The 12,124-nt window shown below is 36.7% G+C and overlaps 1 protein-coding gene across 1 annotated transcript in view; it reads right to left on the reverse strand.

Moving 5' to 3' along the window:
* Nucleotides 1-4,178, reverse strand: part of LOC129228397 (ras-responsive element-binding protein 1-like) — a 72,109-nt gene extending 67,931 nt beyond the window's left edge. Inside the window, exon 1 of the mRNA XM_054863076.1 lies at nucleotides 4,128-4,178. Within this exon, the coding sequence (XP_054719051.1) occupies nucleotides 4,128-4,170 (43 nt within the window). The 5' untranslated portion in view covers nucleotides 4,171-4,178. The remainder of the gene's footprint in view (nucleotides 1-4,127) is intronic.
* Nucleotides 4,179-12,124: the final 7,946 nt, after the last annotated feature.

The following is a 12,124-nucleotide window of genomic DNA, read 5'->3' on the forward strand; positions in this document are numbered from 1 at the left end:
AATTATGAGTAAAATTTTTAGCATGAGGCAAGAAAAATTAAAAGCAATAACCGACAGACCGGTTATCACATCTAGAGACTGCAGTTTTGTCCTTGTTATGGACTCATCAGTCTGGAATAGTGAATAACAGAGCTGGATGCAGATGACATCTCATTGAAGCTGAGAACGCCGACGAGACTAGATTATTCAATAAAAAAAACTTAAGCCCCTCACAATTTTTGAAGTTGCCTGGGTGATTTTGAAGAGCATGATATAAAAAGTGTTTTCATACATAATTTTATTACTTACTTCAATTATTTTTTAACTATTACAATCAGCTCAGCTAATAGAGAAAGATATTTTTTGTCTCAGGAGGTTAGAGAATTATTTTTGAAACACAATGGGCAAAAAAAAAAAAAAATCTATTTATTTGTACAGGTAAGACAGCACGACACTGGGCACTGACAGGTTAGTAACACGATTCCCTGCTCTTCCGAATTCAAAAAATCATGCATTAAAACTTTTCCAAGAGGTATAAAAACTTTAGTATCGAGATGTTTTTTTTGTATGATAACTTATTAGAAAATGAATCAAAATTTTAATTGTTTCCAAACACAAATTTCTATTCATAGTAAACCGATTTTATGACCATTCCCTGTTAACTAATGTGTGTTTTGTACCGCACTGTAGTAATACATATTTAAGAAACTCGACCCCCCAAATGAAATGCTGAAATGCCGCCCCTGTAAGGCTTCAAAAAGCAGAATTTTATATCTGTTGTACGAAAATTCCTCCGTGGGAGTAACCCCCGGACCCCTTAAAATTGGGGATATTCTATCCCATTTTAGACCTTATGTTTAAAGCATAGTGGTTAGTAGGAGGCTTTAAAAAATGGCCTTTTTTTTGTCACCGACAGAAAAGTTGTCCAGACTACTAAAGAGACCCAAAACCTGAAATGGCTTAGGGACACGTAGAGTCAAAATCCAGCCAGTTGTAATCAATACAACTAAAAAAAAAAAAAAAAATCTTGCCTCCCAGGAACTTGGTTTGAAATCCGCCTAGGCGCAGAAGTGTTCCTATTTGTTGAATTTCGTTTAAATTAAACATATTTAGTTGTTAAGAATACTTTCCTCATATTTAAGTGTTATCCCAATCGTTAGGTAAAATTTAATATCTATAAGAGCTATGGGGCCGCCACATTTCCTAATGCCAGGGCCGATTTTTTCAACCAATCCGCCACTATATGGACCAATGCATGTAGCTCTAAAATTTAAAAAAAAAAATCTATTTAAAATCTCCCAATTTACAAAATTTTAAAAAAAGTCAATTACTGTCAAAACAATTTCATTAAGCTACAATACAAAAATCATATCCGACTCAAAATTAAAATTTGAATGATGAAAAGCATTTTGGATCATTTTTGGTGTTTTGAACAAAGAAAGCAGCTGGCTAATTTTTTAGGTTGGTTGAAAGTTTGATGCATTTAAGAGAAAATATAAGATGAATTGTATGTATATTTTTTTCAATATTTAACCTTTATTAATATGTTCTCAGAAAATATAACGAGTGACCTACCTCTACTTTTAATTTTTAAAAAATCAATTTTTCCCAGAAAAAAACAAACTCAATTGATTCAAATTTTCTGGAAATTTTGCATCTATATTCAAAATGAAAGCATATTAGAAAACATTGAGGCCGTGGTAGCCCGATCGGTAGAGCGTCGGATTCGGGGCCGGAGGTACCTGAGTTCGAACCTCGATGGTCGAAGACCCACCATCGCCATTAAAGGGGACTGGGCGACGTAAAATATGCTTGTGGTCTCAATGTCCTCCAAGTGAAACGATACCTCTGGGGGTGCTAGCACCAGGTAGCTATTAGCTCCTGGACTAGTTCTAAATTCTCATTAACTGTTCGATCCAGTGATGGTGCTGCCATCTATCGGTATATAAAATAATGGAGGCAAGTATGCAGTCCTTGACATAAATGCAGTTGTAGTCAGTTGTGACTCGGAATAGGAATAGGATTAGAAAACATTAAATCTAATACGATAGTGAAAGATAATTGAATCCCCAGATAATTTTTCAGTTTAAGGGGTCTGCTTGCCCTAAAATGACCATTTTTGAGACCCCAAAAATGTTAAAATTTTGATCAAAAAAGTTTTTTTTTTTTTTTTTAAATTTTATTCTATATTTTAAAAGAATAAATAAATTTTTGGAACCCCAAAATTGTTAATTTTTTTTTTCTTTTTTTTACAATTATTAGAAACAAAGTTAGAGCCAATTAAGTACACCGGAAATGATATCGTAAGAACTGGAAGTTGAACTTAAATCCCAAAAACCAGTAAAAAAGAAAGAAAAGTACACATACTGACAAATATAGTCAAATAATGTTTTAGCTACTAACATTGAGAATTTCAGTTTCAAAAATTATCAAAAAAATGATATTAAAATCTTTAAATGTGTTTTCTGAAAAATTACTTTTTTCGATATTTTCATTTACGACAAATCTCATAACTTGAAAAGTTTTATACCAATTAATCTGATTTTTCCAAATAATATTCTTAGATTGCTAGCTAATATGTTTTGAACTATAATCTAAGCTCTACGTCAATATCTAAACTTTTGACCGGTATTTAACTGCGAAAAATTGAGGGGGTTTCGAAAAAAAAATCTTGAGTTTCAATAAAATTGCCATATTTTTCTGAACTTTGGGACTGGTGTGAAGCTTTTAGTTCAGAATACAGGTAAGTAATGTAGCAACTTACATTAGAAAGGATTTTTAAACATAAGGATTTGAAATGAAATGTGGTTGGCATAAACTGCAAAATTAGCTTAATATTTGCTCAAATTTTCCATTTCTTTAAAAATTTTATGAGTATATAATTCTTTTTTATTTATTTTCCAAACTTGAATCACTCTTCAGTTCAAAAAAAAAAAAAAAAAAAAAGCCAATATTTGAATTTTTTGAAAAAAAAAAAAAAAAAACACTCGGAACATTGTCCTTAACAATTTACTAACTCATGAAAATATGAATTGGTACTATACTTTACATAATGAATCAAGAACTGCCATACAATGTGAATATACATCCTATTAATTTAATTACTATTATTTCAGTTCCACTGATTGACACATATAATAGATAAGAAAAAATGCATATATATTTTGTCAACACCTTTAAATATTAAACAATAATTGCTCAACATTTACCTTTGTTCAGTTTTTGAAGATGTAATGAGAAATATGGTACCTAATGTAAATTTATGTACCTTTTTTGATTAAGGTACAAACAAATTGATACAGTATTAAGCAAGAAAAACATGTATCTTTGTTTACATGACATTTAAATAATAATAAATAGCAACTTTAATTCTGCACAGCATTTTTAAATATTAGCTTTTATAGCTATTTTAACACAATTTTTAAAACCTACATAAAAATTTGATGACACATTTCTATGATTTTGAACTTTTATTGTAAGTGCTTTATTTATTCTACAATTCTGAATTTACAAAAAAATAATGATTGAGTATTCATAAAAGTTAGAGCTACCTATTAAAAATGTTAAGCGTCAAATGATCAACACATTCTGATTTCACAGAAAATTTATCAATGGAAAAGATCGACAATTCGTCTTTAAAATCTTTTCGAGCACGTTATTTATTCCTCAATCGGGGAAACTGTAAATGAAATGATAATTTAAAATCGAGAGGCAATCGTAAGGTTTGCGATCTTGTATGCAAGTGGTTGGCCGCGGAGCCAGTTGACAATCTACAACTACGGTGTTTTACAGGAAAACACGAAAGCTTGATGGAAAACCCTCCAATGAAATCCCCAGTTCAAAAAAATCTCTCTTTATTTTTTAGAGTGAAGTCACATTTCCAATATTAGAAAAAACATAAATTAGCTGCGATCAAAGAAGTTCGATGTAAGGTAAGGGAGCAAAGAAACGTTCCCCTGAACATGTCTCGCATCAATAATAACGGATACCTCAAGGAAATTTCGCAACAGTCGGTGGATGTTGTCCTCCTGACAAGAGAACTGCAGGAGGAAGTGGGGGGCGATGGAATTTATTTATGCAGGTGGGAATTTCGAGCAAACGATGTGTTTTTTAAAAGGAGGAAGGGGTTAATAATTAAGCAGACTCACCCCTCGATTTTCCCCGGACTTGTCTTCGACTCCTCCTCGTCATATTTTCATTCCGAGATGGGGGATGATGTTGGAGACGAGGGATGAAGGACGCAGGCGCAAGTCCGCAAAAGCGCGATAGCAAACAGGTGGCGCAGGTTGTATCACTTGTTGCCAGATGCATTGCACATATATATTAGGTCAGAAAAAGCAGACGGATTCTCGTTAAACAAAAATCAGCTGGTGAAAGTTTCGACAAAATTATTTCCTTGATTACATTTAATAAAAAGAAGACTAAATCAATTGTCATATTTTGAACTAAGATCGCAGCTTATTAGATTTTACTCGCACTAATTTTCTGTTCCACGCTACTATTAAAAAACATTTGTACTTGAAACATGCGCCTTACTAAAGACTTACTGTGTCAACCTGCCGGAAAAAAATAAATAAATAAAACAGCTCCAAATGACAAATAGAATATCGAATCATGGAGATAATAGTTGCTAAATAATAAAGTGGGGGGAATTTTTGAGTCCCTCAATATGATTTCTGGGGACATAAGCGCGATAAGAAGAAATGAAATCCGAATTTCGGACTATCCCTACTTTTATGAACCTATACTCGCAAGTGTAATATCCACATAAAAAATAAAAATGAGGGGGGGGGGAGGCAGAGCATTTCTAAGAAAAAAATTTTCGAAATAGATGTTCCAAAGATGTTAGGAAGCCATCTCGAATGACGCTCGTGACTCTATCCCCCAGCAACTTTTTGAAATTAAAGGATCTAAAAACGCAATTTCAAACGATCTTCAAATATGCTGGGGGGGGGGAGATATCTATGGCTCGTTTCATTTTAGTAGTGCTAATTTTTTTGTGACCTCCACTCCATTTGAAATTACTTCCCGTGTTCTCAAACTCATCGAATTTTCTGTCAGCCTTTTTGTTATATAATTAGCGGGGCCGATGAGAGACTACCTTTGAGCCTAGTCGGAAATTAGAGGCCTGGCTCAGAATCGGAGCAATATAAATTTTATAAGTTTTAAGTGGGGAGAGGGGGAGGCAATCAAGCTGACAAGGGGCCCGCTTGGCTCGTGGCAGAAAGATCCATCATGTATAGAGTTCAATTGTCCCTTGGTTTTGAAAAAATATAATGTTTCTATTTAACAGAGTGCACAACTCCTGCACCTCCTAATTCCATAAAGAAACCACCTTCGTTAAAATTCAGAAGAATAATCTTGAAAACACACATTTATTTCAATGCCACTCTTTGCGTCGTGAAACTACCTCCTCCTTCCCTCCAGTTGGCACCAGTGTTTAAAAAATTCTTGTTGTTTCCAATTCTTCAATATCTAGAACTAGCTAGATCAGATCCATTAGTCCCTAAGGCGAAATCAAGCCCCAAAAGATGAAAGTGAAAGTCATCGAAGGTGAATCTCAAGTAATTTTCAGGAGAAGTTTGGGGGGAGCTGCATTCTCTTTGAACTAGACGCAGGTTTTGAATAACTTTCTTCCAAACTCAAAAGACAAGTATTTTAAATGGCCTATGTTGAGCTCTCTTATTCGGAGTCCCCCCCCCCCCTTCCATTTAGTTTTTATATACAGTTTTAACGAAAAAACACTGCAATCGAGTAAATTTGCCAACCCACCGAAATTGAGGCCGGGACCATTTGCTCCCTTTAGATCCGACACGGCCTGTCTGTAAGGATCCAGATGTGACCAAAGTTGGGAATGTAAGGATAAGTTAGCTCATAAAAACCAAGCACTTACCTGGGTTGCAACTGGAAATCTTGGTAAAGTGATCCTTGTTCCTAAAGAAAAATACTGTTGCTGGAGTGATTTATGCTGCCATCCATATACACTGCTCGACATTGAAAATGCAACACCAAGAAGGAGTGGTCAGAAAGTGATGAAATTTGGAAAAAGAACAGAGACAACAAGGAATAATAAATGATCTTAATTTCAAAATGATAGGCAGAATACAGAGGGAGAACGGCGTTAGCTCAGTAAGATGCAGGATCACCGCAGATAGCGATACACGAAGAAGCACATTTAGGCAAAGAGTCAATAAGGGTGCGGATGATGTCCAGAGGGATGGCTCTCCATTCCCTTTCAACCATTTGCCACAGTTCGTCTTCTGAATAAGGCAGGGACAGTCTGCAAACGGCGTCCAATCACATCCCACACATGTTCGATTGGTGACAGGTCAGGAGAGTATGGTGGCCAGGGAAGCATCTGTGTGCCTTGGAGAACATGTTCGCAGATGCGAGCACTGTGTGGTCGGGCGTTATCCTGCTGAAAAATTGCATTAGGTAGCCTTTGAAGGTAAGGGATTGCCACCGGCGGCAGCACATTATCCAAGTATCGTTGGGATGATGTCACAGTGCCCTGAATACGAACTAGGGGTGATATGGAATTGTACTCAATTGCGCCCCAAACCATTATGCCACGTTGTCGTGCGGTGGGACGATCCACAGTTACTGCCGGATTAGATCTGTCTCCACGTCGATGCCACACATGTATGCGGCGACAATCACTGGATAAACAGAAGCGGGATTCATCTGAGAACACGACATTTCGCCATTCTGTCATCTACGTTGGTCTAGTCCGGCACCATACTAAACGTTGCTGTCTATGTTGTGGGGTCAATGGCCGTCTTCTTAGCAGATGCCGTGATTGCAGACCACGTGCAACCAAACGACGGGAAATAGTTCTGGTTGACACGGGAACATTCAGGGTATCTTGCACCAGCTGCAGAATCGAGGAACAAGTGACTTGTGGGTCTGCTACAGCTTGTCAGTGGATGCATTGATCCACCTGACCAGGCCCGGACTGGCCAGGTCGGCTAGTCGGCGATCGCCGAGGGCCCCCAAATGAAGCGAAAAAAAATTTGTAGCAAAAAATGATTTTACAATTCTTTGATTTCCTTGTAACTATTTCAATCTGTTTCCTTATACGTTTTGCCAGGATCAGGGCCTGATTACTGAATGTACCAACTAGGCTGTGGTCTAGGGCCCTTGCTTTTTAGGGGCCCTTCAATGGCTAAAGTTATTTTAGCTAATGACTAAAAGTAAAATTTAACTGCATAGTGGCTCCAAAAAATATTTGCTTAAAACCTTCCTATATCTTAATCAGGCCCTGTCTGGGATGCTTTTGATCTCTAGTTTTATACAAATAGCACATTGGACCTTAATAAACCCAGGTAGGACCCCGAGGCAAACATTATTTTTAGGTTAGGGGCCCGTAGGGCTTTAAATTCTCTGAATTTGTCCCATAAACAGGGCCGGATTAACAAATAGGCAACTTAGGAATCGCCTAAGGGTCCCCAACAGAAATGTTCAGCCTCCCTGCAAAAAATCATCTGGGCCCCTAACCGCCCACTGAATTGCCCTCCCCCCCCCCCCCCCCCCCGCTCAAAAAAAAAATTAAAAGAGTGGTTGTTGTTTGTGTTTGTATGCTTCAATATTTCTAGGTTCAAGTTTTGGGGAGCCCTGTATTCAAACTCTATACATTGGCTAAAACAATTTTAGCCGCAAACTAAAGTAGTTTCAGTCATTTGAGGGCCCCTAAATATCCAGGGTCCTAGGCTACGGCCTAGTTGGCCTATTCAGTAATCAGATCCTAGAGGTGTTTAGGTGTTCGATTTATTTTTAAAAAGATTCCTTGGTTTCTCGGGCCATGGGCCCCTAAGAGGTGTGCCCTCCCCCTCCTTGCATTACAGAGTCTGCGAGTACGCAGATCTCCAAAGTAATCCTAAAGTTGAAAAAAGTTATATTTTGCAAATTCCAACAAATAAAATTTAACCAACAACTTTTCTTTCCTTCCTTCTTTCTCCAAGTGTACTACCGAGGCATCCGGGGGTGTTGGCGGTACTACACAGGAGTTCTGTCTTTGTCAATTTGGTTCCACGCATGGTTAAGTTACTCCGGTGACAGGAGTAAATTAGGACCCCTTGGAGAGTGATGTCAGCTTTTGTGATCCTGGCCGCTAAAGGTGCGTTTCTCCACGTTTCTGCAAGTTCTTGTAAAATCAAAAAGATGAGATAAGACAAGAACTTAGAATTTGGGTATGGATGATGACCGTGTGAAAAAAACTCAAACAAAAGAGAAATGCAGGTGTAATAAAAATAGGAGTAAATAAAAACTTCATGACTCGTTCAAGACTCAATGGGTTCATGTTGACTGCTTTAGTGCCCCATCTCCTTTTGGTTTTAAACTAGTAAATAAATGGGAAAATTGAATGCATATGGAAATCTTTCCGATAGGGTCCGACCGGATATTGGCTATAAAACTATTCCACGTGGGGTTTTGTTTTCTGCAATCTGCATTATAGTAAGATAATTGAAGGTTTGTATTTTACTTGCGTGCAAGCCAACTATAATTTTTAGTATGGAAATTAAAAGATAGATACATTGGGACAAAATAGTGACAAGATGAAGCAAAAAAGGTATGATAATTTTCTACTATTAAGGCATTGCTTTAAGCTTAAAATAGCGTGTGATAAAAAAATCTCAGCCCCTTCCAACAGTGGCTCACCCACGGAGAGGATAAGAGGCTCCCTCTCAGAGATTAAGCTACCCCTCCCCCATTAGGCCTAAAAATAGAGAATTTTACATCTGATTTTCAAAAATTGTTTTGAATTTATGTTTTTAATAATCAAATCAGTTTTCCCGTGCGGGAAAAACAATAGTATTTCCCAGGACGGTAAATACTGGTTGTGTTAAAAATCTTTCCAACCCTGGCCCTGCATGACAATTCTTCTCCACATAGTCTCTGCTTACAAGGTAAATAAAATTAAAAAAATAATAATAATAAAGAAAAAAAAAACGTTCAATTCAGAAATAATGATAAATAAAATAACACACCTTTAATAGATTTTGTAAAAATGGTATGAAATTTCCTTCTGCTAAAGGGTAAGTCAAGTAAAACTTCAAACACATGTTTTTTATACATAAATTTAACTTTAGTTTTATTATTTAACATGTCCAAAAAGAAAAAGCAATTTTTGAAACAATAACTTTCTCACATTTTCGCAGGAAAGGGCCCCAGGAACCTCCGTACCAGGAGGCCGGGGCCCCTTTCTAGCGCCTAGCCGACCACCCCAGAAGGAGCCAGTCCGGGCCTGCACCTGACATCACTCTTTCTACTCCTGCACCCCTCAATCTTGCCACATTTCGTTGCTCCAACCATCTTTGGCACAGCCGATGCTCCACGCTCGCATCCATGTGGTATCAGCTGCGATTTGATGTACGGACCAACCTCCCCTTCTCAGTCCAATCACCATACCCCCTGTAAAATCGTCTATCTGCTGGAAGTGCCTTCGTTGACGTCGGCCTGGCATTCTCTCGTGTTACACGTATCTTCCAAGACAAAAACAAAGTTTCTTTGATAATCCTCCAGTCAGAAATAATGACACGAATATTGCCCATTCTGCAAGTTCTTTCCCTTATATCTCACTTCACGTGCGTCGGAGAGCTGCGCATTTCACATCATTTACAGAACTCGGTAATGTACGTCTACTCCAAAATTTGCATAAATTTCTGAAACTCCTTCTTGGTATTGCATTTTAAATGTCGAGCAGTGTATATCTGGATGGCGTTGCTTGGGATACCACTTATAACCACTAGAGCCATTTGTCACAGAGATTGGTGGCTTTGTTTGTATAAGACATAAGTTCAAAAAGAGAATCAATCTTTGTAAGCCTTCAATGGGACAGATACATAGCCTCAAAGAGTTCTTGTCCATTTAATTGACCCATGGCCTCCTTTTTTTCCCAATGGCCGAGATGAGCTATTTCTTCCTGATTGCTGTTTATACACTGCTTTCACAGGTATTCTGAAATTCAACTTAAGTGCTCAAAAAATAAATATTAGTTTATTTAAACATAATTCAAGAGGCATGTTTTTGTATGAAAAATAGGGGTATAGGCAGGGGCGTGCACAGAAATTTTGGGGTCTGTCACAAATGACTTTTCCGGGCCTCCCTCCATTGTTTACCCCTATATTTCACGCCAAAAAATGGGCCCCCTTCAGGCTCCAGCCCGGGCCAACAGGTGTCTTTTCTCCCATCCCCTGTGCAAGCCCCTGGGTACAGGCATACTATGTTTGGAAACTACTTTGCTGTGGGAAGGTAAAGAACAGTATCCGAAAAAATTAGGTATTGAGATATTTGAAGAAACACGCTTTGGATTCCTAGCCAACAACAGGGAAATGCTGGAATTTGACGTTTTTTATATGCTTTACTTTCAGTGGAAACTAAATAAGCAAGCATGTACAAGCTAAAGTACAATAAATGACAAAAATGCAAAAAAATTTAAAATTCACACTTTCTGCACTTATTTTTTCACGGCAGTACTGGTTTAAGGCATTACAGAGTTAAACATAATTATAAATTTTCTTCAGACATACAGAAGACATTTTTTTTTTGTAGTCTACAAAAGTGCATTCTTTTGATGACTTTATCAACATTTCAGTTATGCTGCTTCATATCATTTTTTTGTGGTTCATATTTCTAAAGTTTCAATTGTAAGTTTAAAATATTTTCTCATCATTACAATTAACAGTGACTAAAACATAGGCACTTATCCAAAAGTTTTTTATTTTTACCTTGCAACATAATTGCAGATTACAAAGCGTTCAACAATTTCTTTTTTAAATACAAAATCTGCTGTGCTAAAAATATACTACCTTACAAAAAAATAAAAAAGAAAAGAAACAAACAAGTTGGTAGAAGCAACAAAAGCATATGTATATTGGGGGGTGGGGGCCTCTTCCAAAATCAGGAAAAATAATTAAAACTTTATTATCTGGTTTGCATTTTTTTCACAATTCATTTCCGGGCATTTAGCTCCAAAAAAACATAAGAGAAGGACGGTATCTGGGGTAACAAGCCCGTCAAGCTTAAGGAGGCCAATAACTTTCCATCTCTTCACCAGTGTACATTGAAAAGACAGGATTTAGGGTGGTAAGTTGGAGCCCAAGTCCCGGGGGGCAACTGTAGAGGGCAGCAAATTCAAGTCTGGTGCCAAAGCTAGGTTATATTGGTCCCTCCAAAATTAAAACTTATATCTGCTACTGAGAAGCAGTGCAGACATAAATTTACAATTGTAACAACAATGCTTAGGTAAATGTTTTGCAATTGTTCAACAAATATTTTGTTCAAACTTGCCGCAGACCAGGATTTTCTTATAATTTCGTTTTAATGTTTATTCCTTCATGAGTAATATTTAATATGAAACCTTCGTAAGCAGCATTAAGATAAGATGCTGTTTATGCTGACAGTACAATATTTAAGATGCTGACAAAGCTTAAGTAGATATTATGAATCTTGATTGATAAGTAAGGGGAATATCCAAAAAACTAAATAGTGGCATCCAATTTCATTGTACAGATGTGTCAGCACCATTTAAAATGATTAGACAGCTTGCTCTCGGCAGGAGTGTCTCGCTTTTCGTCTAACCATCCCAGTTTGGATTTCCATTATAGCACCGCCAAGTGAGCAAAATAGAAACAAACAAGATATTCTCAACACATATTCACTGTCAAAAAATATAATGAAAACACAAAAAAATGTATAATTCACACCTTATTCATTTTACACTTTTTAAACAGATAATCATTGTATGTGCAGGAAATTACAGCACTCAATTTTTCAAAGCAAAATGATTCTTTTTTTTTATTTATCAATGCTCCTTGAATTTTTGGTATTTTTTGAAATTCTCTGACATTTTTATTGGTTTCGCAGTTTTTTAGTCACCCTGAAACTTATTGCTGCATAAAAAAAGTTATCGTTTTTCTTTTTCATCACCTTAATATCTAAATGCAGTACAATAAATATTGCAAGATTTTGCATTTCCTGAAATTATTCTATGGTTTTAAAAAAAAAATTGGAAAAATAAGAAAACACATTATGTAGTAAGATTTAGATTTTTTAAAAATCTTACAGATCTTATTCATAGGCGTTGGAAGCGGGGGAGCTTGAGCTCCCTCTATAATATTTCAGACCAGCTCAGCTCCCCCGGAAA

Source organism: Uloborus diversus, chromosome 8 (assembly GCF_026930045.1).
Source record: "Uloborus diversus isolate 005 chromosome 8, Udiv.v.3.1, whole genome shotgun sequence".
In the NCBI taxonomy this organism is placed as follows: Eukaryota; Metazoa; Arthropoda; class Arachnida; order Araneae; family Uloboridae; genus Uloborus; species Uloborus diversus.